The 27,986-nt window shown below is 37.9% G+C and overlaps 1 protein-coding gene across 2 annotated transcripts in view; it reads left to right on the top strand.

The window, feature by feature from the left end:
• The window catches only part of SLC9A9 (solute carrier family 9 member A9), a 590,634-nt gene that overhangs the window by 56,240 nt on the left and 506,408 nt on the right, over nt 1–27,986 (top strand). For both annotated transcript variants that reach the window (XM_017523772.2, XM_037736839.1), the window contains exons 3-4: nt 5,302–5,379; nt 7,104–7,180. In XM_017523772.2, the coding sequence (XP_017379261.1) occupies nt 5,302–5,379; nt 7,104–7,180 (155 nt within the window). The remainder of the gene's footprint in view (nt 1–5,301; nt 5,380–7,103; nt 7,181–27,986) is intronic.

Genomic DNA, 27,986 nt, shown 5'->3' with positions numbered 1-27,986 from the left:
AAAAAAAAAAAAAAAAAGTAATTAAAAGCTTTGTACACCAAAAGTCAAATGTATTCACAGCCCAGATTCAATTATAAAACACAAAAAGTAGAATTAGATTGATTTTCTGAAAATTAATTAATGTAATACATTGGTTTTAAATACAGGGTGAGCAGATCGTCGTTTTTAGCTTCTGTGTTGATTGTTGCAGTCCAAAAAAAAACTTTTATTCAAGTTTCTGAATGAGTCAGAGTAACAAAAGAAATGACTGGAGTTTAATCATGTCTGATTCTTAATGTAGGTAATATAACTTTTCTAGACGTGTAGAATATGTGATAGTGAGAGGAACCAACATTTGATGAGCAGCTACAATTTAGTAGGCATTTGACCTTAGGCTTTCTGACTACTTAAGCAAAAAAACCTAGAAGTGATTTCTCCCTTTCCTATTATTCCCAACACCTAACTTGTTGACTGCTCATTCCGTCTCCCCAATATACTTGGGCACTGCCTTCTCTCCCCAGCCCCAGGCCACCATCTTCTTTCATCAGGATTCTGCAGCAGCCCCTCAAGTGGCTTTCTTAAAGCATCAATTAGATGCTCTCTCATCCTCGCCCAGCACTTTACCAGCACCTTCTCCATTTAAGATCACCTCCCAGTACTGCCCAATTCCACCTTGGTCTTCTTCATCCCCATCTCCCCATGCTGTGGCTTTTGCCTACTCTACCCAGTCCCTCTGGCCTTCGGGTTTCTGAATATACACAGCTGCTTTGTTTTTCTTTCTTTCTTTGTTATGTATGTGTGTATTATTTATTTGTTTATTTATTTTGAGACAGAGTCTCGCTCTGTTGCCCAGGCTGGAGTACAATGGCGTGATCTCAGTTCACTGCAAACTTTGCATCCCAGATTCAAGCAATTCTCCTGCCTCAGGCTCCCTAGTAACTGAGATTAGAGGCACCCGCCACCATGCCTGGCTAATTTTTGTATTTTAGTAGAGACAGGATTTCACCATGCTGGCCAGGCTGCTCTCGAACTCCTGACCTCAAGTGATCTACCCTCCTTGGTCTCCCAAGGTGCTGGGATTACAGGCATGAGCCATTGAGCCTGGCCTACACACAGCTGTTTTCTACCTCAGATATCCATGCGTGTTATGCTCTGCCTGGGATCTCCTGTTTTGGTCCCTTTTCTGCCTTTGAATCTCAGCTCAAATTTCACTTCCTTGGAGAGCCCTCCCTGGGCACCCCACCTAAACTCTATCCCTTAATGTTATTCTCTGTCTCAGCCCCTTGGTCATTTCCTCAGAGCACTTACTACAACTCAGAAAGATTCTTGGTCAGTTTAGTTAGGAAGTAGGTAGATAGGTAGCTTAATCTGTCTTTACAACCACCAGGAAAGCTCCAGAGGGCTGGAACTTTGGTTCTCCACTGTGCCTCTTGTGTCTGATGGAGAGGGTGCTGGGGAAGATCTCAGTGTAAAAGCATCCCTCAACTCTCTCAAACCTTTCCTTGGCTTATCCAAAACCAAGATAAGCCGGCCCAGAGAGGTTCTTTATGACTATTTTGGAAACAAATGAATTTTCCCATTTGATAGGATCTACTCATTTTTAGAAAATGACCCTGAGGTAAACTGTCTAAAGTCACAGAATGAGCAACCTAGTTTGTTTACAGCTCTGATCACAAAAATTCTCCCAACAAGAGTAAAGTGTAGGCAGAGTAAAACTTCAGTGATTTATGATGTCAAAATACAGGGGGTACTTTCCCTGTTTCTCAGGTTGCAGTATGCGAGCATTCAGTTATGCATTATTTAATGAAGATGATAAGTTCTGGGAAATGTGTCATTAAATGATTTCCTTGTGTGAAATTGTAGTGTTCTTACATAAACCTAAATGTGGGTTTATATTCTAGCCTATAACACACTTAGGCTCTATGGTATAGCCTATTGCCCATAGGTTGCAAACCTATACAACATGGTATTGTGCTGAATACTGCAGGCTGTTGTAATGAAATGGTAAGTATTTGTGTATCTAAACATCTAAACATAGAAAAGGTAAAAAACAAGGTGATATAATATTATGGGATCCCTGTCACTTATGCCATTTATTGTGACTAAAATGTTGTTATGTGGCACATGATTGTGTAAAAGAAATATAGGCAGTCTTTGGATACAAAATCCCGGGTCTACAATCCCAGCTCCATCATTTAGTAGCTGCCTGTGTTTAACAAGTCAACACCTCTCTAAGCATCAGTTTTCTCCTCTGTAAAACTGATTTATTCACCATTTGATTCCCAGTGACTGGAATGAATGACCTCATGACCACGCTAGTGAAATGGATGAATTTTTCCCTGTCTCTTTTCCTGTGGGGACTGAATGAAATGCCATGCCATGCGTAAAACATCCAGTGATGTGCCTGGGGCAGAATAGGCACTGGCTAAAAAACCATGTCTTCCTTCCTTCTAGCCAACCTCTCTCTTTTTCTGAGGTATTTGATCATAGGTAGTATGCTGGCACTCATATATGATCTTGGTTTTGGATAAGCCAAGGAAAGCTTTGAGAGAGTTGAGGGATGCTTTTACACTGAGATCTTCCCCAGCACCCTCTACATTCAATTAAGAAGCTGAAAAATGTATTCAGCCCCTGTCAGGTAATAAACTAGTTGGTATGTGGAGAAACAAATAAATATAAGGACATACTCTTAGCTGAAAAAGTTTACCTCTTATTAGGAACAACTAGAGTAATGTGGGTAAAACAGTTATCAAGACAAGAAGGTATGGGGCCATTGCTGATCAAGAGCAGGGCAAGGTAGGACAAATTCTATCATGCTCCCTCTTTCTTTATGCAGAGAATCATGCCAAATGATCAAAGGTGAGCATATAGGGCACTAAATGAGAAATTTTGCCACAACGTCCTTTCCTCCAGAAGGAAGAACTTGTATGGACTCCAGAGCCCATGGCTGCTGGGTCAAGGAATTGTCACCTATCCAAAATCAGCCAATCTATATTCATGCAATTGCCAGGGGACCCCCTAGGCCTGATATGAATAGATGGGCTGAGCCCATCACAGCCCACTTCTCATGAGTTTGAATCATGATGAACTGACGTCAGAGGATCTAGAAGGCCAAAAGATACCATAAGAGCAAAGCCACTGGGGGAGCTGAGAATGCAGCAGAGGGCTCAGGGTCAAGGAGAGGGCCACAGCTGACCTGCCTGAAGGCGTGTAGGAGGGGCTGTGGTATCAAAAGGTGCCTAAATAGGTTTGTCAGAGGGAACCAGGCTGAGTTAGGTGGCTTCGACTTCCTCTACTTTCCCCTTTCCAAATGTGAATTAGATGGGAAAAGTTGAAGGACCAGTTGAGGAAGGGTGAAGGGAGGCTTTGACAATGCCCAGCCATGCCCAGAGTAAAACATGAAACCAGGAGAGGCTTTTAAATTTTTTTAGTGGTGAAGGTATCCATCTCTTCAAGTGTTTATTATTTCTTTGTGCTACACACATTCCAATCATACTCTTTCAGGTTTTTTTGTCTTTTTTTTTTTTTTTAGATAGGATCTCACCTGCTCTGTCACCTGGCCTGGAGTGCAGTGGCTCGATCTCAGCTCACTGCAACCTCTGTCTCTGGGTTCAAGTGATTCTCATGCCTCAGCGTCCCGAGTATCTGGGATTGCAGGGGCCCACCACCACGCCCAGATACTTTTTTGTATTTTTAGTAGAAATGGGGTTTCACCACTTTGGCCAGGCTGGTCTCAAACTCCTGACCTCGTGATCCACCTGCCTCGGCTTCCCAAAGTGCTGGGATTACAGGCATGAACAAGTTATTGTTGACTATAATCACCTTGTTGTGGTATCAAATACTAGATCTTATCCATTCTATTTAACTATGTTTTGTACCCATTCACAATCCCTACTTGTCCCCCACCCACCCCCACCCCATAATACCCTTCCCAGCCTCTGGTAACCATCTTTCTCCTCTTTCCCTCCATGAGTTCACTTGTTTTTATTTTTAGCTACAGAAATGAGTGAAAATATGCAAAGTTTGTCTTTCCGCTTTTTTAAATTTTTATTTAAACAATCCTTACCTGGGATGTCAGTATACTTCATTCTATTTTAATACATTTGACTCTCAAAAGTAAGGCTTTTTTTTTTTTTTTTTTTTTTTTTTTTGATTTTTCATTTATTTTTTTTTTTTTTCCAATTGAGCAAATAAATGTACATTGAGCAATGTGTTAGGCACTGGCAGAAGGGAAGACATCACTGTGACCCTCAATATGATCCCAGTGTAATGGGAGAAACAGTCAAACACAAACCAATAATTTCGAAGTACGTGATGAAACACAGATGCCACAAAAGAGGGGCCAAAGTGCTGAAAAAAGCATGGAACAGACAGTGGCGGGTTGGGAACTGCGAATCAGGCAAATATCACAGGGAAGTAACTTTTGAGAGGCAGCTTGAGAGATGAGTAAGAATTCAGGCTTAAAAGGGGAAGAAAATTGTAAGTTAGTGTTGTGAAACCCATACATTTGATTTTGATGAGTAGCCCAATCATGAGAAACCCTTAGTGATAAAATAATGAATGCCTGTGCGTGGTGGGGGAGGGGGCAAGGCGGAGGAGACTAGGGAGGGAAAAGAATACAGGATAAAGAGAAGTAGAGAAATAAGAAAATAAGTCCAAGAAAATTTTAGAGATCAAGTGAGTTTTTATTTTCAGATTACCCACCAAAGACTGGATAGATATTGGATTCAAGAATTTCCACTTCATTTCACTGTACTGCATACCAAGTCATACTTGCTTTATGGCCAAGTTTATTTTAACATTTAAGTAAAACCCAGTAAACAAGGACTAGAAAAATCAATTTTCAATTTCAAGTGTGTTTTTCCATGTAGTCTGGAAAGTGTTTTAAATTTTGGAGTGGAACAAAATAAAGTGAAAACCCAATTTCCAAAAAACTTCAGATGATAAATCCTCATCAGAAGTAAAAAAAAAAAATATATATATATATATATATATATATATATATAAAATAAAAATATGTTAAAATATGAGGAACAGATAATTAATTGCAATAAAAGACATTTTCCTCCAGAGAGATTTCACTGAGTTTTTGTTGTTGTTAGCTATAATGTGGAAGTATGTAGATTTTACATTTAGAATTTAGTTATACTGTATTTATGAATTTCCAAATTTGCATTTTTCTTACCTTCATTTCTGCAAAGTTAATAGTTAATATGCCTCATACAGGCTTAGGAAAAGCAACCATAACTATTTTTTGAAACATATTTTTTTAATGACCCCAAGGAGCATAATTATAACTATACTTCTTTTCCTTTCTGGCAGATGACATTTGATCCAGAAATCTTCTTCAATGTTTTATTGCCACCAATTATATTTCATGCAGGATATAGTCTAAAGAAGGTAAATATATAATGATCATCTTCTTCTTTTATCATTAAGTAGAGACCAGCACTAATGAGAAACAGTTATTTTGATAGGCTTCTGTATTTGATAAGAGTATCATTATCTTACATTTGTGTTATAGATTCAAACCTGACATGCTTAGAATCCTAGAATTCTTCTAAACCTATTCTGTCCAATACAGGCCACTAGCCACAGGTAGCTATTGAGTTCTTGAAATGCAACTTGTCTGAATCGAGATATTCATTAAGTGTAAAATATACACTGGATTTTAAAGACTTTGGATTTATGAGAAGAATCTAAAATATCTCTATAATGTTTTATATTGATTTCATGTAGAAATGTTAGTATTTCGGATAGATTGGATTAAGCAAAACATTATCAAAACATATTTCACCTTTTAAAAGCGTTTTAATATAGCTACTAGAAAATTAAAATTTTTTTAAATATATGACTTGCATTATGTTTCTATCGGAGAGCACTATTCTGGATGATTGTAACCAAAGACTTTGCTTATTAATTAACATTCTTTATCCTTTAAAGTGAAAATTGAAGAATGCTGTTGATGCTTATAGAGAGGAAAGTCCAGTTTTGCAGTTTCTATGCACTTGTCTAACAATACTTAAGCACAGCCTGCTATGCACATTTTGTACATTAGTAATTCACATAATTGGTTAAGTGCTGGCATCCCCTGAGCCGCAGAATGAGGCTCCAGAATGGTTTTTGAGATACAGAGGTGATATAGCTGCTCTTCTGCTGCTCAGCTCCCCCTCCAGGAGATTCCTGGGGCTTCTCTCCCTTTGACCAGTCATCTTCAGCAGCCTGGCAGCTTGTTCACTACAGACCTGATTTTCCTGTGTGTACTCCAGGCTCCCTCTTGCTGTCAGGTCTGGCTACTCAGATCCCATTGAAAAAACTGGAACTTTGAGTTTTCCCTAAGCAAGCAATTGAAAAAGTTTAGAAGGTTGGATTTGTTCAGGTCACCCTTCCTCATTCCCAGTCCCAATACTAAGCATCATTTTGTGGCTGACTCATTAAAATAAAGTGAATTGTTATAGGTTTGGGGGATTTGTTTTGTTTTGTTTTTGAGATAGGGTCTCCCTCTGTTGCCCAGGCTTCAGTACAATGGCACAATTATGGCTCACGGCAGCCTCAACCTCCTGTACTCAAATGATCCTCCTTCATTCAGCCTCCCAAATTGCTAGAATTACAGGCGTGAGCAACCCCACCCAGGCTGTTGTCAATTTTTAAAGTTTAGTTTCAACACATTCAGAAGACATAAAAGAGAAGTCAGAGATCCAGTAAAATCAAAAGGCAACTTAAATCTCTTAGAATAGTATTTTTTTAAATGCTAAAAGAGCTGCATTTACAACAAAACTTCATGAAAACTGTGTCTTCATTATTGCAGTGAGTCCGGCATAGACATTGCCCTAGTCCCTCGTTCCCTCTCAGGTCCAACCAGTTCTGGGAGTTGCCTCTCTCATCCCTACCTACTCATCTTCCAGTGGGTTTTCCCCCACTGCTTCTTGCCTCCCCCCTCCCCCTCCTTTGCAATGATAATCAGTTAAGTCTCTATTAGCACAGTAAGGCCAGGAATGAGGCTCCAAAACCAAAATTTGCCAAGCAGCGAGGGGCCTGTGAAATGCATGCATTTATTTTTATTTTCTGTTGCACTAGGAAAAAATTTTGATGTACTCTATTAAATATCTTTCTTTTCTTTCCAGAGACACTTTTTTCAAAACTTAGGATCTATTTTAACATATGCCTTCTTGGGAACTGCCATCTCCTGCATTGTCATAGGGTAAGTGACATTTGGAGCTCAAGTTGCAGGTGACCATGGGGTCTGTGATCTGTGTGAGGGATCTCATACTTGAGGGATTCTTGCTGGCTGGGAAAATTGTCTATTTTTTTTTAAGTATGTCACATCTTTGTACATTTTTCTGACTTAATACGAGGCTTCTGACAAATACAAGGCTTCAAATGAAAGCAAACTAGAGGATTGCTGGATTTTTCTCTGTGAGTTCCAGACTTCTGACTTAGGGAATGTGGATTACTTGCCTTGAGTTGTATGAAGCACATTGCATGCTTCTTTTAGTTTGAATAATGCAGATATACTCACTGCGTTCTTTTTCATATGTTCTGAGGGACCTTGCCTATATTTGGCAGGGGTGCAAAAGTAACTGTATGCCAAGGGTTTTCTTTCTAAAGGAAAGTTTACAAGACAACAGTCTGAAACAGATGCGTCCAAATATCAACAGAGTTGCTTAATACTGGGATAGTTTTCAGTTAATACCCTGTAGAATGCAGACTCTTTTTTTCATTATATTTTCTTGATTATGCTACTGTACACTGAGTCAAACTTTACATACTCTGGCTTGCAGCTCATCATAAATCAAAATGTGGTCGCGAATGGTGAAAGCAATCTGTCCACTGATAATCCCATCCAATACATTAGAGCTCCACTAGAAAAAAAAAAAAAAAAGTTCAGGTACTATGACTGTGATGATGCAGATGTCTTCAATTGTCTGATGCAGTCAATTCTACCCTGGATTTTATAACTGCCTACAGCTGTTATAACCCAACATAAGAAACTGATGCTAAAATTACACAACTGTTCATGCCTCCACTCCTTCTCTTATGGAGTTTCTAGTGTGTGTCAATTGAAGGCCAAGGAGGTGTCAGGTGGTGTCTTTACTTGTGTCTGTCAGCAGAGGGATTTTGTGTTGAATGTACTGCTAAATTTCTGTTGAGTTGTGCCTAGAACAAGTCAGGCTATGTTATATAAAAATATTCAGCATTGTTTAACACAGTGAGAAAATTAAAGATTTTAGCACCTGAAAAGGGAGGTTTGCAAGTGTGTAGATTAGGGAGTTCCATTAAGTCTGGACACTTAACTGGTCTTTGGGCTATGAGTGACCTGAGAGACACAGGGTACTTGATCCTTCTCAAAGCATGTTCTAGGAGGGCTTGTCTGTTCTGTGAGTATGCAGTAGTTAAATATTCACATTTCTAAACTTGGCAGGGGCCTAAGAGATCTATGTAACTAAAGCCTCTCATTCTGAAGATGAGACACCTTAAATAGTGAAATAATTGGCTCAATCTTACCATCTCTGAGGATCAGGGCCATGGAGGTCAAGACAGAACTCAGAATTTCCACTTCTGACCCAGCCAGGCTTCACCCCCTCTTCCTCTAGCAATTTCTCTTGAATTCTTTTACATCCCTATACCTAGTTTCTACACATTAAGAGAGGGTTCTGAGACATTTGCGCTCAAAACAAATGTTCCTTGGTTTATATCAAAGATTTATTTTAGTGGTTCTATAATACGGGTAACTGAAATTTATAATGGATCCAAATTCTAAGCTCTTGGACAATGTTGCCAAATTATAGAATAGTGAGTTTTTATTATTACCTCGTTTCTTTGGTATGACTGGTTTTAAGTATACTTAAGTGCATTTATTTATATGTTTTCACTGTTATGAAAAATCTTAATTCTTTCTTAGATCTTTCAATATCCTTTTTGAAAAAAGCACCAATATATATTCTGTGTGTGTGTGTGTGTGTGTGTGTGTGTGTTTAAGTATTATATGTAATTGCCTTTATCAAAAACATTTCAATTTAAGAGATCCAACGATTTTCATTCACCAGAGTCGAGAACCTATTTTGATTTATTTTAAGACAAGATTTTAAATTGTTGGTTGTCCAACAACTTATAATGGAAAACGATTTGAATAAAAGAGTAATCCTAACAAAAATCTTAGAACGCTGTTCTTAGTTTGAACTGGGTATAATCTGAGCAACAAAAACTCGTAGATACTTTCTTATTGCGGGTCATTAAAGTACAAAAGGGATAGATAGCTTAAACGTTTTAGGAGCTTATCTAGTGAGGTAAGGAAAATCACTGAAATGTTTTAGCTTGAAGATGAAAAGTCAGATTCATACTTTAGGAAGGTCATTTTGGTGGCTGTGTGGGGGAGAAATTTTAAAGTGGGTACTATTTAAGAGATAATTTACGTGGGCCAGGTTGGAAATGATAAGGGCCTGGACTCAGGCAGTGACAGAAAAGGTAAATGTGGAGTCATTAGCTTGGTGAAATCTTGGGAGAGTATGACATCACCCAGGGCAAGTACATGAAGTGAGAAGGACAGAGATCTAGAGAACACCACTATTTTGAAGAAAGGGAAGAGACGCTTACAAGGCACTAAAGCGTATTGGACCCCCAAAACAGGAAGAAAACCAACAGGGCGTTTGTTCTGGAAGTCAAAGGAAGAAGAAAAGGGAGGGTCCACAAAACCTGTGACAGGAGAGGTCAAATGGGATAGGAATTGTGGTACCGCTGGATTTGACCCCTAGGAGGTAATGGGTGAATTTACACTTGTCTTGTGGGCAAAAATAAGGCAAGAGTATTGGCAAGTCCAATTGTTTGGGGATCCACATAGTAAGAAAAAATAATTTACTTTTATGCTGTCAGTCTCCATATATAATTTCAGAACTTCTGAGGAAGAGGAAACATGCTTAAATTCAGATCAAACTGACACTTTCATAACTTGGTAACTTCCATTATATTAGATACAATCAAACTGTAGAAAATGACTGGCTATATTTTTCTTATAAATAAATGATGATAAGATCAACAACAGTTTATGGAGTTCTTGATACATATCATGCCTTTTTAAAAAGTACTTTGCATGGGTTATCCAATTAATCCTCAGAATCATCCTATTAAGTAGATACTATTTATTACTCTCATTTAACAGATGAAACAACTGTGGTTTAAAAAGAGTAACACAGTGGTAAGTAATAGAGCTGGAATTAGTAACTAAATCATTTGGGTCCGGAGTCAAATTCTTTATACCAAAAACCTGCTTTACTTCTGTTTGTTGAATATTAGCACTAAAAACAAAGAAATTGTATAAATCAATCAGTATTTGCCAACATACCACATTTCATCATTAACCCAGTAGGAGTTCTCATAGACATGGGAAATTTTTATTTGGGAAATCCATCCAAAAAGAATTCACATTTTTAAGGGATGCCTGAGTTTAGGTAAATAGACTCAAACTTGCATAAAATGGGCAAGGGGAGGGATTCAGAACAGAAGTTAGATCAAACTCTTTGAGAATAATTTCATAGAGGAAGTGGATCCTGGGCAGTCATTTAATGGAGAAGGATAAAGAAGTCAGATTTTCCATGCCATTAAGTGCATTAGTCCTGGTGGGTGCAAGGAACATTGTGCAAGGTTCCAGGATGGAGAGTAGGCTTCATATAGCAGTGCCAGAGATTGTGGGAATGAAAATGCTAGCCAGCTGACAAAAGGCCATGAAGTCCAGCATCCGAAATGTATGAGAATGTGAAGGCCGTGGAGAGAGATTGCAGAACATGAATGAAACTCAGCTAGTGGACTGTGATCTTCTGTAGCTAAGCACTATTGATTTTAGCTGGACTCAGATGCTTTCCAGGAATGGAGATCATTGGGTTTATTTGCATGAATGGGTTTTTAAAGTTTTATTAATTTCATATCATTTCAGAAATTAGATGTAAGCCATTTTTCATATCGCATGGGAAAGTTTAACAATATTCCTTCTGGTAAAAAACGTCGAAGAAACGTTTTTTATTTCAATGATGGATTGCTGTGAAAGAATTCACCTACCTTGTCTAGTACCCTCTCCCATTTCATCAATTGAGAAGTAGTATCTTACATCCACCTCTTTCTAAAAAGAAAATTCCGTGTGTTTGAAATCTTTCCCTAGTCATGGCCTCCATCTTGGGGAACTAGTCTCTGACCTTTGACTCTGTGTCTCCACCGTATACACCAGGCTGATGTGTCACAATGACAGCCTAGCAGAAGCTCACTGTCAGCACATACGTTTTGTTCTAAGAACTCATCAATATCTACAAAATGCTTCTTTTTAAAGAGCAATACAAATTATATTCTCCTAGTTTCTCTGTTAATGAGGAATTAAAACAAATTCCACAGTTTCAAAAATATGTGAAGAAATGGACAGTGGTCTAAATGATCAGGAATGAAAAATTAATTTTAAGAATAGCTCATTTTAAAAAATTCTTTCCTTGCGTCAGACACTGACTTATGCTTTTACATGTATTATCTCATTTTAACTTATACTACCCTTATGAGGTAAATACTGTTATTATCTTTGTTTTACATATGAAGACGCTGCAGTTGAGACTTGTCCAAGGCCATACAGTAAGTGGTAGTAAGTTCAGAGCCAGTCTGACTCTAGAGCGCATACTCTTAGAATGTGCTTGTCCTTCTCCTCCTCCTAAAATGACACTTCATGTGTCCTGCAGTATTTTACAATCAGTAATAATATCTGTCTGACAAACCAAGACCTCAATAATTTCAGATTTTTACATTTATCGTTATGATTGGAAATTATGAAAAATCTAAATATTTCAGAATTGGCTGTGAATATACTTGCAAACAGGAAATCAAACTTGTCCTTTTCTTACTGAAGGTGGTTGGAATCCATTTTACTTGCTTAGTGTATTTGTCCATTCTCATGCTGCAGTGAAGACATACCTGAGACTGGGTAATTTATAAAGAAAAAAGATTTAATTGACTCACAGTTCCACGTGGCTGGTGAGGCGTCAGAAAACTTACAATCATGGCAGAAGGCACCTCTTCACAGGGTGGTAAGAGACAAAATGAGAGCGAAGTGGGGAAACGCCCTTTATAAAACCATCGGATCTCATGTAGGGATTATAATTCTGATTACTAATCAACATGAGATTTTGGGTAGGGACGCAGCCAAACCGTATCAGCTAGAACTCGGGAAACCATCGATTTATAAATGTGAGGTTGTTTACATTATTCATATGAAGATCCCTGAAGAGTATTGACTTCTCATTGGGCTTCTTCAATATACATACCATAGAACTGTACCTGACACCTCTGCCCATCTGTCCCTGAGGCATAGGAGGGAGGGGGCCTTGTGGATGCTCTCCCTCTGCTCTCTTGTTCCATTGTGCCTGCTCAACTGGGGAACTTAAGATCTAAGTGCCCTTGGAACAGGTTGTGGAATTGCTCTGGAGTTGCTCTGTTCTTAACTAGGATAGATATGGTGAGTCTCAGTGGTCCCAAAATGCTGACTTCGAAAACTGGATGACGGGACATGTTTGCTTGTCTAGAACCCAAACCTGCGGATGTGTTATTCATAGATGAAGGCCAGTCTGTACCTCAGTGCCTTACTTAAGTTCTAACCTTGGAAACAGAATGATTTAGAACAGGGATGCTAACCCAGGGAAGAGATACCCTGAGATGTTTCATAGAAGGACTTCAAGGAAGCAGAGAATTTTTCATGGGAGAGAGTCTGCATAGATTCTACCAGTTCATCAGATTCTCTAGGAAGCTGCAATCCACAAAAGCACAGAAACAGCATGTTTTTCGGGAGCCTGGGCGAAGAGTCAGGACAGTGAGAATATTACATATTTCCTTGTTTGGCTAGAACTAAAGGCTTCTCTAGGTTGCACTCAGTGTGGCCATAAAGTATGGAGACATGCATGCTATGATTTTACTATGTGCTGTGAGGTAATAACAGTAAACTACTTATTATGTATCTATCTGTGTTGCCACTTGGTGGCCACTTGGTGGCCATCCTGTACACTTACCTAATAGTGGATGTGCTTAGTTTTAGGGTCTACAAATGGATTTATTTTTTCAAAATACTGTATGCCAAATTTTTTTCCAAAGTACTGGTATCAATTTTCCCTCTTAATTTTTGCCGATCTAGTAAGTATGAAATAAAGTTGTATTGTTGTCCTCATTTGTATTTCCATTGTTAATAAAGTTGTTTACATTTTCCTATGATACCTTTTCAAGCTTTTTGTCCATTTTTCTATTGAGTTGTTCTGTCATACTTTCATTAATTTGCCAGAGTTCTTTATATGTTCTTCATATCAATCTATACTCACTTATTTATTTTGCAAATTTTTTCTTAGTTTGTCTCTTGTACTTTTACTTCATACATGATGTCTTTTTTTTTTTTTTTTTTTTNTTTGAGATGGAGTCTCACTATATCCCCTAAGCTAAAGTGCAATGGCATAATATTGGCTCACTGCAAACTCCACCACCCAGGTTCAAGTGATTCTCCTGCTTCAGCTTCCCAAGTAGCTGGGATTTACAGGCATGCATCACCACACCCAGCTAATTTTTGTTTATTTGTTTGGAGATGAAGTCTTGTTCTATTACCCAGGCTGGAGTGCAATGGCATAATATGGGCTCACTGCAACCTCTGCCTCCAGGGCTCAAGCGAATCTACTGCCTCAGCCTTCTGAGTAGCTGGCACTACAGGCACGCGCCACCACACCCAGATAATTTTAATGTTTTTAGTAGAGACAGGGTTTCGCCATGTTGGCCAGGCTAGTCTCGAACACCTGACTTCAGTTGATCCACCCACCTCGGCCTTTCAAAGTGCTGGGATTACAGGGATGAGCCACCGCATCCACCCCATATATGATGTCTTTTAGTGAACAGAAGTTCTTGATTTTAATGTAGTCAAATTTATCAATGTTTTCCTGTGAGGTTGGAATTTTTGTATTTCTTTTAATATGTTCTCACCACCCCAAAGTCAGAAAGATAATCTCTTCTAAAGTGTTTTAAAGTCGTGCCCTTCACAGTGAATTCATTTCCTGGAACTGATTTTTGTATATGATGCAAAGTTAACATCCAATTAATTATTTTTCCTCCAATGGATAACTAATTACACTAATACCACTTATTGTCTAGCCCTGCCTTTTCCCAGGATCTACAACACCTCTTCTGTAATATATTGTGGTATCTGTTTCTAGACTTTTAATTTTGTTTTATTGGTTTATAATCTATTCCTGCACCAATACGACACTTTCAATTATTTTAACTTTGTAATAAGTCTATATCTTGTAGGATAAGACACAGAGGATCTTCTTCAGGAGCCTTGTCTGTTATTACTGTATTTCTTTACTGTTTCATATAAATTTAATCCAATTTATATGAGTATGTATATATTTACATTCATAAATATATTCTTATAAAATTTGTTTATATTTGTATACCTTATAACTCTATTATTTCTAAGTATTTTTCTTGGTGACCTACTTGCATATGAGCACTAGGAGGCATGTATAAGGATATTTGTAGCAACATTATTCACAATAGCAAAAGCTTGGAAATGTTCAGATTCTATTAACAGAATAGGCAAATAAATTCACATAAAATAATATAACACAGCAGTGAAAAACAGTGAAATAAAGTCATCTATGATGACGTAGATAAATTTCAAAAACAATGTAAAATAAATCAAGTCCTATAATATCATATGTAGTATGATATCTTTTCAAAATGTTCACAGATGACCAAGATTAATCAATTTTCTTCATGCAAGCACGTATGGAGGTATGAAGGTGGTATGTGCATGTATGTAGTAAGTAAGGGAATTAAAACAAAATTCAATGGTATGATTATTTCCAGGGGAGAGGCAAAAGAATGGAATGAAAAGAAACAAATAAAGATAAGTGATTGATAATGCTCTGGCTCATAGGTTGGAGTGTGTTTCTAGGTATTCAAAATATTATTACAATTTATAACTGTATATCTTCTGTCTATTCTCTTGCATGTATCAATTATATTAAAAAGGAAATAAGAGACAACAAGTGAAAGGAGCCATTTAGTAGATTTATAAAACTCTGATTATGCTGCTTACTTCCATTTCTGGGAAACTCTGATTCTTCTATTGTTTTTGTCTGTGTGCTTTAATAAGAACAACTCGGGTTGGCAGGCAGCAGCAGAGAGGGAAAAGTGCCAAGAGTGATATTGCCAGTTTGCCTGGGTCAGTTCTTATCGACTGCAGAGCCACCATATTTTCATTCTCTTTTCCCAGCTGTCTTCGCCTTCTCTCTTGTTTCTCCCCTCTCCCTTCCATTCTCTCTAAACCATGTCTTCCTCACTGCCCCTGGAGCCCACATCTGGGCTGCTGCTCTCTGTGATTCCATTTTCGGCCACTGCAAAACAACAGAGCTTAGGGAAGCTGTGTTGAGTCAGACTGGAAGACCCCATACATCCTCTGTGCATTAATTTACTCTCTGGATTCTGAATGGGCACAGTAATGGCTGTCAGTGGTGTCAAAGAGAAAAATAAATATTCTGCTGCCCTGACACAGCCAAATAAGAAAAAATAATCTCTACTCTGTCAAGTACAGCCTGAGCTGCTTAGCAGTGTGATTTCTCATATGCATATCACAGCATGTGCGTGCTGTATTCCTGGCAGCAGAGAGTGGAGTATTGGGAAAAAGAAACAAAAGGTAGAATGGAGGGGACTGTGGAGAACATCAGAGATATAGTTTAGAGGTAGAAGAGATGAAGCCATCACAGCTGCCTGAGCCCGTGTGATCATTCAGCACTTAGCCATCTATCGCAGCCTTGAAGATGCTGCAATAAGAATAACAGCACAGGGGAGACAAAAATGAAGCAATCCCCAAGGGAATCAAAAGGGGAACAAATACTAACTCCAAATTAGGAAATGTTGAAAAATGATGTGTAAGATTGTTGTGTAAAAAAGAAAAATGTGTAAGAATAATGGAAGAGTACTCTATTCTAAAGGAGAATTTATCTGAGAAGTCTTATTATTAAATAACCTATTCTAAGGATTCCAAATATGGTATTCCTTTTAAATAAAATATTAAAATCTTGGAATTACTCAGCTCACCTTTATTCTTCAGTATCCTCAAACATAGTCAAATTTTTTTCTTGATTTGACCAAAATCTGATGGATTTTGGTCCAACCAAGTTACAGTAAATGTGACTCTGCTTCTACACACACATCAACTCCATTCAGATAAAAGGTAAAAATAAATAAATAAATAATTCGGGAGTATATCAGTTATCTGTTTCTATGTCTCAAACTACCCCCAAAACTTAATGGCTTAAGACTGCAGTTGTTTCATTAGCTTACAACTCTGTGGCTCAACAATTTAGGTTGGGCTCAGCTGGGCAGTTCTGTGGTTCTCATCTGAGGTCACCCATGAGACCACAGTCATCCAGTTCCTTGACTGGGATGGATGGCCTAAGATGGGTCCACTCACTTGTCTGGTGGTTGATCCTGACTGTTGGCTGATTGTTCTGGGGGGGGCACAGGTGGGATTGTTCATCTCTAACCCATGTAGCTTCTCATTCCCTGGTGTTTCTTCATTTGGTGCTCACAAGTCAGCATTCCAAGATAGTGGGAACAGAAATGCAAGGCCTCTTGAGGTCTAGTGTCAGAAGCCAGACGACATGGCTCTCACTGCCTTATATTGGTTAAGTTATCACAAGGGCAGCTGAGATTCAATACATAGGGAAGTAGACTCCACCTCTTGCTGGGAAGTGCAATAATGTCACATTGCAAAAGGGTAGGGATACAGGGAGGAGAAGGATTATTGTAGCTGTATTATTTCAGGTTGCTATAGCAAAGTACCAGACACTGATAGCTTGTAAACAACAGCTATTTATTCCTCACAGCTCTGGAGTCTAGAAGCCCTAGATCAGGATGCTGGTATGGTAAGGTTCTGATGAGAGCCCTCTTTGCAATTGCAGATTAACAGCTTCTAGTGTATCTTCACGTGGTGGAAAGTAGGTGAGGGAGCTGGACACTAATCTCATTCATGAGGGCTTATAACGTACTGACCTCCCAAAGTCCCTACCTCCTATTACCATCAGCTTGGGTGTTAGGCTATCAATATAATAATTTGGGGGTGATACAAGCAGTTATTTGATTACATTAGCCATCTTTGCAAATAATCTACCATAAGAAGGGACTATAAAATATCTTCAGATATCAAGGTAAGAGCTTGCACTAGAAAATATGACTCAGGACTGGGCACACTGGCTCACACCTGTAATCCCATCACTTTGGGAGGCTGAGGAAGGTGGACCACTTGAGCCCAGGAGTTTGAGACCAGCCTAGGCAACATGGTAAAACCTCCTCTCTCAAAAGAAAAAAATTAAAAATTTTTAAGAAAGAAAAGAAAAGAAGACTCAGAATCTGATATGAAACCTATGGCTACAAAAAGTAAAACATGGCAGAGAATCAGGTTGACCATAGAAGGGCTAACTCACTGGCCTCTTCCATTAGATTTCCTGCCATTCCAGAACCAGTATATCGTGAATTCCTCCCCTTTTGACGTAAGTGGCAAATTAAGAACTATTTTGTAATGTTCTTTGTTTGGATAAAAAGTTTGTGTGGGAAAATATGTAAACCTAAAAGAAAGGGAGACAGAGAACATGACTCACTACGTTTTTATGCTACCAAAACAAAGGGTATTCATGGAAATTTGACCCACACTCAGCTGGAATGGGGAATTATGGGAAAGTTTTATTAAGTTGATCACTCAGTTGATCTTTTTACCACCAGTGATGCAGGGAATGTGGAGCTGTGGCCATATTAGCTATAACTGCAGCAACATCTCTGCTGAGGGACTCTCTTCTGTGGCTGCACTGTTTTTATTAAGGGCGATTGTGTAAAGTCTGGTTTGCACCTATGTGTGTCTGGCTGGTGCTGGTGCTTTGGAAAAGCTGGTGCTTTAGGGACGATGAAAGCTTGATATTGGCATCTTATTCACTTTTCTTAAACAATTGAAGAGAGATAAGTTTAAGGATCTATGCCATATAGCCTTTATTACACCTTTCCTGGGCCTTGGAGAGTAACTTAAAATGAAAATTCATGAATCTTTCAGCAAACTATAAACTACAATATTACCAAAACTGTCCACCATAACTGTTTGCTTCTCTCTATTCTCTTTTCCTTTCCACTCCCAGAGGTAAATCGTATTCTGAATTTTATTACAGTTTTTTGATGTGCTTTAGAGCTTTATGAAAATACTGTTATATTCTGTGTTACTAAGCCATTTTCATTTTTCCTCATTTATGATTTTTAAGATTCATCCATGTTATGTTTTAGCTGTAGTTCATCCACTTTAGGTTGATAATACACAAATGTGTGAATATTCCGTAGTTTACCTCTTGTCCTGTTGACCACGTGATAAGTCAGTAAGTGCTGTGCCAGGGTAGGACACTTAGGGGGCTAGGAGAGGATTCTGGGGAAATGACTCCTAATCTGAGATCTTAAGTTTATTTCAAAAAGTGGGAACCAGACAAAGACATGAGAGGAGGCATCCAGGGAGAGGGAAGGCATGTGGGAGGGCAGCAGCAAGGTAGAGCCTCAGTGTTGACTGTTGTTCAAGGAGGCCAGAGTAGGTGTACGAAGGAGTAGGAGATAAAGATGGAGTGGAGGGCGGTGTCAGCTCATACTTGAGACCTGTGTTCTGCAGTTTGGACCTTTAAAAGCACATGTCCTCTGTTTAGCATCCTATAGCCTGTATCCTACTCCGCAGGTTGTAGGTTGCTAAACAGAGGATATACATTTTTAACAGTCGTTCTGACCAGATGATGCAAATGGATGTAAGGTAGCCAAGGCAGGAATCAAAATAACAGGAAGTTATGAAAGTTTGAACCTGGATGCTACTCAGTTGGATCTGAGAGCTGTTTGAATGATGGAACTGACAGAATATGGCTATGGCTCAGATTTAGAGCAATTAAGTCCTCATGGGCAACTATCAGTTTTCTGGCTTCAGCCATAAGTTCATTCTGGCTTTGATTGTCAAATATATCACAATTTGGGCCTCATGTACTATTTATTTCCATCCTTTTCTATGTTCCCTACTAGGCTTAGTCTCTTAGTTATCATTTCTTTGCTTTTAATGAGTAACTTTTAATTGCCAAATGAATCAATTAATTAATATAAAGATTTGAAAATACATATCTTTTCACTGACAAAGAGATAGTAGGCATAACAAAAGTGGTAAGAGCTAGCTCTTTAGGTGCATTTTTTAAGTGTGCTTGGCCTTAAACTGACCAGTCTACATTCATTATCTCATTTAATCTTCACAATAAATAGTAGAGATCGATAGTTCTTATCATACCCTTTTTGTAAGTGAGAAGGCTGAAGCTCAGATTGCTTAGGCAAGTTTTCCAAAGTGTGCCTGACTCCAGAGCTTGTAAGCTAAACTTACTCTTGCAATTTGAATTGCACCTTTGGACCAACAGCATCAGCAGCACCAGGAGCCTGTTAGGAATGCAGAGTTTTGAGCCTCACCTCAGAGCTCCTGAATCTTTATCTGCATATATTAACAAGTGTCTTAGGTGACTCTTAGGCACACTAAAATTTGCTATCCTGCACTCCCAACCTAGTAGAGAGATTTAATACCTTACTTAGGATTTAGTACAGACAGACTGTAGGAATGAAGATAATTTTAACCAGCATTTAATCCATATTATCCAGGCATCATTGAAACTAAACCAAATCAATTAGTTGTATAACTCATATCCATAAGATTTATATGGCTGTGTCTGTGCACATATCTGGGTCAAATATTGTATGTGAATCATGTAGAAGATAATTGGTAGAATATTGTTAGTTAGGCACTTAGAACCATCACAGTGAGAAATGTCCAGTGATCTGGTCTAAGGATTTTAGCGCTTCAAGTGTGGGAGGTGTTCAACCTGATTTCGCAATTACACTCTAATGTCATTGAAATGAAATGGCCCCAACAGAAAGAATAGAAGTCAATCTTAACTACAGCTCTGTGATAGTTTATTGCTCTATTTCACCCTTACTGATTAATTCCCACTGCATGAGATGTAGCTGTAAAGAAAGTTTCCAAAAGGCAAGCTACATTATCAACAGAATCATGAACATGAATGATGACATCATTGCCTTAGTGTTGATGAACACTTGTAATCTTGAAGGTCATTGCTACTAGATGATATAGGTACCTACAGTCTATTTTCATATAATTATTGGCTATTTGCCCTGGGGTTGCATATGTTTCTCTAAAAATGTGTGATTTCAACATCTACATGAATTTGTTCTCATTTTACTGGATTTTTCTTGGAACCTCTGTTGCAGTGGTTTGCAAAGTAACTTACTCAATGTTTTCTCCAGCTTGTCATGGATACTATATCACCTCTTCAAATAAGTTCTACAGCCTGTGAGAAATAATGGCTATAATGATAAAAGTTGTTTGCACTGAAGCATTTGCTTTGTGCCAGCCATTACTGTGCCCTTTACATGCACTGACCTCATTTACTCCCCTAACTCCTCATTTAAAGATTTTTGTCATCAAGAGAATAGGCATTTATTTCTAAAAATTTCCCCAATTTATTTTATTGAAACAATTTATCAACTTTTCTTTAGAATGTTAAAGAGGTTAGCAAGGTATTTTATAGGTGTTTTTATTTCCAGAAGAGACTCTTGCAGAATATTTTGTTAATTTACATTAGAAACAGCATTCTTAAGCAAGAAGGTACAATGCAAAGAATGAACCCTGATGTAAACTGTGGGGTTTAATTAGTAATAAGGTACCAATATTGGCTTATAAATTGTAACACATATACCAGACTAATTAATGCAAGATGTTAATCATAGAGGAAATGTGGTGTGGGAGTATATGGGGACATATTTTTAATACTTTTTGCTTAACTTCATACATGGGGAATGTATTTTGAGTACTTTTTGCTTAATTTTTCTGTAGGCCTAAAACAACTAAAAATAAACAGCAAATAGTATATACCAGATTTTCCTATGGCCTTAGAAGATTCTCAGTTCCTCTCTGAATCTAGGACTCTGTTTACTTGGCCTGTTTTAGTGGCAGCACCTTGGTTGACCAGTCATCCCTAACACTGTAGAAGGAGACGCTAGACAGCTATTGGGAAAGTTTCCCTTTGATTAACATGATATACATGGTGGCTTCCTTTCCAATCCCTTAGAATATATGTTATGAGGACAATGCTTTCCTGACTGCCCATATTTAACCTTATTTATTCCATTTTTCAGAATGGATATTAGCCTTCTTGGAGTTTGTTTTTCCTTGTTAAGTGTCCAAATTACACTATAAACAAAGCAATGATGGGATAAAAACTTTTCATGAGTGATCGTTTTGTATCATCAATCCCCAATTGACTACAATTCAATAATTCTATTCCTGAAGCTAATTTTCTCCATGGTTATGATCATATCTTCATTACACTTTTTGGTTGCTTGTAATGTGCCAATATCTTCTTCCTTCCAAATACTAACCATCATGTCATCTCCTGTTACTAATTGGTTGTTTCTATCTGGTTTGTTTTAAGTTTACGTATGTGTCTAGTTTTTCCTATTGGTTTCGTATAATTTGGCATTCCTTTACTGGGCTCTCCTCTACCCAGGCAAATCTATGGCTTCCAACCTATGTAGATAAATTGCTTACGTGATTGGGAAGGTGTTACTTTTAATTTACAGCAAAAAGGTATCTATTCTAGGTTACAAATTTAAGGCCTCCACAGAAATCAATAAACTGATTATTTTACAGGTTATCCACTGAGCACCACAGGGCTAAACACAATTACAGCCTTATCCCAGCACAGAGAAATCGAGGGTGTAGAGAAAGGTAAACATTATCCTCTAAGAGTACAGAGTAGATGGAAACTCATTTGCAAGAATGTAAGTGTTTCTTGTGGATGGTACATGCTTTAGGAAATAATTTCACTTCAAGACCTTACTGCATACGTAGGAAGTCTACGCTAATGTTAGAAATATGAGCAAAATATACGAGTTTCAGAGCTTTTTGGCCTCTTCACAATGTGTTTTCACATAGGTCACCATATTTGCATTTCACAACTATGTGAGATAGGCAGGGGCAGGAATCATCGCACTTTGTGCATTTTAAAACTGAGGATTAGGTTGAGTGCGGTGGCTCACGCCTGTAGTCCCAGCCCTTTGGGAGGCCAAAGCTGATGGATCACCCGATGTCAGGAGTTTGAGGACAGCCTGGCCAACATGGTGAAACCCTGACTCTACTAAAAATACAAAAATTAGCTTGGCATGGTAGTGCATGCCTGTAATCCTAGCTATCTGGAGGCTGAGGAAGGAGAATTGCTTGAGCCCGGGAAGAGGAGGTTTCAGTAAGCTGAGATTGTGCCACCGCACTCCAGCCTGCACAACAGAGTGAAACTGTGTCTCAAAAAACAAAAAAACTGAGGATTAAAGAAGTTAAATTACTTTTTCAAATACTATTAGTTAATGTTTGTCAAATGGAAAAGAGTATCTATTTATTCTAATTCTTAGATCTCTGCAAATGCTTTTCATACCTGGTTAAGAGGCCTACCCCTGCCTTGAAACTGACTGACCTATTAATCACTCAAAACAACAGTAAAGTTTAACTTATGGTAGATGTGATCAATAATAACAGTATAATATATAATTTTAAACATAGATTATTTCAATTGCCCATTAATCCAGCTGGGATACAAAGCTTCCCCATAACCAAGATCCAGAAATTATTATAAATCCAGTAAAATTGTTTAGGACGCTAGAGGTATAACTTCTTGTTATTGAAAGAATCTAACATTGGTAAATAGCACTCTGTTCACAGAAGTTTGGAGCACTGAATGTGGGTAATCTCTAGAGAAAACTACTACATACACAGAGCATGCAAGTCAACCAGCATTAACTCACTCAATTGCAGCCCAAATTATACTTTTCAGGAACTGGTTCTCTAATCTTTTCTTAGATTCAACTGATCTATTACTTCCACTGATGTGCAGTTTAGCTTGGTTACTTCCAATGACTAACTTTTTGTAAGGAAATTGGTTTTCCTGTTGGAAAGAAAGGTACATAAATCTCCCCAAAGATTTTTCTCTTTTCCTTCTAAATTTAACTAATTTTTCCATATATCTGATTAGGAAAATACAGCTACTTTTAAAGGTATTTTCTTACATAGTTTCCAGATGATTTCTAACGTTCCTCTTTTTTCTTCCTCCTTGCCTTCTAGTTGTAGGAGATTACAAGGGACGTACTTACACAGATTACGTTGATACACAGTTCTGAAAACCATCTTTGCTTTCATTCCTCTGATATTAAAGGATTCCAGTATTCTCCATAGTAAAATTGCTGTGGGATATTTGTTTTAAAATTCCACAAAATAAATGAGACTTCAGTTAAAACGTGAGTAGTTAATAGCTATTTAGATAGTTGAAACATATTTTGAGTAGTGTTAATACATTTCAAACAATTTAGTTAGGAGCATACATCAAAGTTTTGTTACAGTCTTGCTATAAAGGGAAAAAGGCCATTAGTACAATCGTATTGATAGAATTGTCTGCAGACCGGTGCTAGTCTGTGAGCTTGGTGCTACCGGATTGGGAGGAATAAGCACACAGACTGAGAATAAGTGTTCAAAAACATTCACAGTGATGGAAATAATTCTGTGGCTGTTAAATGTAATCATAAAAGATTTGGATTTGTATCTTGTATAATGTAAAATGTCATTGATTCATTGTCTCATTTTTTTGCATTTTATAAACGTATCAGTGACAATAGTTTGGAAATAATAATATTAATGAATTAATTAATGGCCCTTCACCACAGAGAGTTTGAGAAACAGTGTTGAGTGAGGCCAGTTAAAAGATTTCCTCGTGGTAGGTGCATTTCGTATAGAAAAAGAGAACAGTTAGAAAACCATTTTTAGGTTATGGCTTTAAAACGTTTAAGGTTCATTAAGTGGATCACTAGGTAGATAAGTAGTTCACTAGGTAAACAGTTTCTCAAAACAAATCTTAATTCTATTAAAGTTAATGAGAAAACTACTTAAACATTTTTTTAAGGGATGGCATTTTTTCTATAGAAAGGAGTTTTTGATTAAAAAAATCATCCCGACTCAGATAAACTTTGATCGAAATTTTATTTTACTGGAGTCAGGGAGAAGAGAGAGTTTGATGCTTAGAATTTGGGTTACCTACATTCCTTCCGGTCTTAAGCTTTCGATGTGGACTAAGTTTGTAACTTAGTAACTTCGAGTAACTCTGATTGTCCAGTTTTAAATAAAAATGGCTAGTTTTCAGGAAGGGCCCAGTAAAACGGGGTTTCATACTTAATCTCTGTGATGGATACTCCAACACCAGGCTGGTATTTCTGAAAGAGAATGGGGTCCGAGAAGAGGCCACAAAATGCTGTTTAGCGACCCTATTTGTTTTCCCTAGGACCCAAATTAATGTATCTTTCACCAAATAGATATTCAGCTCCCAAATGTAAATTATTTGCCTCCCCAAAAGATGATTTTTATATTGAGAATATATTATAACATTCTCCTAATTGAGTTTACAAAATTCCTACAATGGGAAATGTTCAAAATTTACTATCTTTTAAAAATAAATATATGTAGAAATACCTTCTCCTCCATCAAAGCAATATCCCAACCATGATTATATGTGAAATACATTCATGTCAAAGGAGACATAAAATATTGCTTTAGAACATTACTTATGGCTGAAAAGAATTCTGTTCTAGAAAAATAACCTGCCTTTAGAGAGTCTCCCTGATTTTTAAACTAACATCTGATCATATTTGTGAGTCTTTTTCATTTTATTAATTTTAATTTTAGTCATTTTCTCCAATTAGACAATTTATAAAAATCCTTCTCTGTACAGGGGGAGCTACAGTTATAAAAACAAATTTTGTTTTGAATGGCATATTGCCCACTCTCTCCCTTTTAAAAAAAAAAGGGTGAAAGACTATCAGAAATTACATTTCTTGGAATGAAAGAGTTGGTTTTATAGTGCATTAGAGTTTGTTTTCGTCACCTGCTTTGCTGTTTAGATTTAACATTTTCTCACTAGTCTATCACTCCACTGTATGAGCCCATTAAATCACTGTCAAGAACATCACGGTACTAAGGGTAAACGCCCTCAACAAGCTTTGGTTTGAGTAATGAAGGAAAAATTCTATTATTGGCCTAAAGATTGAGAGTACTGTTAATAATGACCTTTATATCTATTCCCTTCTAGGAGTAGCAGTAATACATAGTTTGTTATTATATGTATTAACATCTTGTCAAACTGCCAATATTTTAAATAAACACATTATTTGGAGAAAGCAGAAAACAGATAAAAATTAGGCCAGAAAGTTGTGATATTTTAGACATAAAGAATACACTTTTAAATTTTGAGTGTGATATGTTTTATTTAGAACATAATAAAGATAAGAACATGGACATTTCTTCAATGTCCCAAGTATTTGCATATAAACCAGATTCATGGCACAAAAGAAATTGATACAATTATCCCAGTGCTTTTTAACCACTAACACCCATGCAGAGTTGAAGACAGATTTTAACGATGCTTAAAGGCACCACAGTGTGTTATCTTAAGTTTAAATTTCAAGATGGTTTCAAAGTTAACAATCCCTTTGCCTATTGGAAAGAAAAGTTGGAACTTTAAAAAAAAGGTCTGTTCCAATAAGCAGATGTGAAAAGCCATTTTGGTAAAATTATTTGCGGATTTCAGAGTCAAGCACACCCTAAACATGTGACGAATGAAGTGTGGATTATATTTAAATGGATGTTAAACAGGAGGGGGCAACTGTCACCACCTAGGAGGCTAAAGCTCCATTCCAAAGGCAACTGAGTGCAGCAGCTATACCTGGTGAATGGTAAAGAGTGCACCCGCTGCAGCTCAGCGGCCATTGGCTTTTATATTGTGCCCTCTGGTGGGAACATTTATAAATCACAACTTTAACAGTTAAACTGACTCAGTAAGGCTGTCGTTTCTCCCGTCAGGGCTTTGTGGCTTTAAGTAAAATCAAACTTCAACCTAAGGGAACGTACATGATAACTTTTCCAGTCAGAGTTGACTTAGGTATTAAGTAACACAACTTCTTAATTTTTCCTGGAGATAATAAATGAGTAATGAGGCTTGAAAGAAGTGAGCTATTTATTATTCAGTTCTCTTGTGTCCCAGGTGTTAATGACTGAATGCCTACTAAGTGCCAAACACTGTATAAGCATTAGTTCATTTAATCTCATTAATTCTGATTTTAGTCTAATGCTTTTCCTCTTTATTTTCTGTTACTTTAAGGTCTTCCCAGGGCTACAATTCTATCTCTGGTCTACTGATCCTTGCATATTCAGGCTTCTAGTATGTTGTTTTTGATCCCCTTGTGGGGGGGAGGTTCTAACCCAACTTATCTCAGGAGGCATGGTTCTTTCTGGGATTAGACTTGAGAACTGGAGTCTGTTACAAAGACCAGCAGTGGGATTGGGAAACCCAACTCCAGGCTACCTATTCCTACACCTGGTGAAGACAAAGGTTCATGGTGGAGCACCACTGTGGGATTAGAGAAGCCAGAAAAGCTGAGGAGAAAATGAACTGAGGAGGCAACCGAGTGGTTGAGGTGAAGCAGGGTCCCAACGGGGCAGGGGAGTGCACTTGGCATTTTCACCCAACCTTCTGTGGTCTTGTAGAGATATTGCCAGGTCAATTTGAAAAGTTCAGAATGGGCAAGGAAATATATGTAGAATACAAAAATTTTTAGAATTAGAAGATGTTACAGTTATATAGTTCAATTTTTGATTCTCCAACATCATGTTACTTTTTTCTTTGTTATAAGATATAGTACATAATACACACGATAAAATAAGAGCTAACACAGGCTACTTACTATGTATTATGCTCTAAGCCCTCAGCATATATGAATCCAGTCAGTCATCACACACACCCTATGAAGTGGGTAGTGGTGTTGTCTTCAATTTACCTATGAGGAGACTGAAACTCAGAAGGAGTGCCATCCCAAAGATCACATGGCAAATAGGAAGAGCTGGGATTTGAACCCAGGCCATCTGACTTCAACCTGTGTCCCTAAACAGTGATCAGTGCCTATATGAAGTTAGGAAGCATAATAATGAATCAAACACCTGGAAAGCTCTGACTCAACTTCAAAAATAAAAAAATCATTGACCCCAGTAAAGGCACCTCCCACACACCTTTCCCAGACATCCCTTTTAGTTAAATCAAGTCCCGAAAGGTGATGTGGTTGACCCACAGTTAGTTATTATATCTTGCTGAGTTTAAAATCCAACTCCTGAGTTGTATGGATGCTACATAGTAGCCTGAGTACATAAGTAGATGTTTACTAGTTCATTGATTATTTATTGAGGCCAATAAAACAGAATTTTTGCCTTCTATGCCTTTTTGTCTTTTTGTTTTAAATGTGGGAATTACCTCCTTATTTGATGTTAAACAAACATATCTATTATTGCATTTGCATTTGAAAAACTTTTAGGGTCTAACAGTCACTCATTAATTAATGAATGGATTAATCCACCAAACATATGTAAAACTTCTGCTGGGTGGCAATCACCATGCTGGAGACAGGGAGACAACGAGCCTCACGCTGGAACTGGCTTGTACCACTTATGAGACCTAATGGTTAATGTTTCAGGAACTTTGTGAACGAGGCATCAAACACAACCATTATTAAAAATTAGGGCCAGGCACAGTGGCTTACACCTATAATCCTAGCACTTTGAAGGCCAAGGTAGGCAGATCACCTGAGGTCAGGGGTTCAAGACCAGCCTAACCAACATGGTGAAACACTATCTCTACTAAAAATACAAAATTGGCTGGGTATGGTGGCACATGCCTGTGATCCCAGCTACTTGGCAGGCTGAGGCAGGAGAATTGCTTGAACCTGGGGGCAGAGGTTGCCGTGAGCCAAGATTGTGCCATTGTGCTCCAGGCTGGGCAACAAGAGAGAAACTCCATTAAAAA

The sequence above is a fragment of the Cebus imitator genome, unplaced genomic scaffold, assembly GCF_001604975.1.
Source record: "Cebus imitator isolate Cc_AM_T3 unplaced genomic scaffold, Cebus_imitator-1.0 Scaffold30, whole genome shotgun sequence".
Classification (NCBI taxonomy): domain Eukaryota; kingdom Metazoa; phylum Chordata; class Mammalia; order Primates; family Cebidae; genus Cebus; species Cebus imitator.
This window is presented reverse-complemented; position numbering and strand designations above follow the sequence as displayed.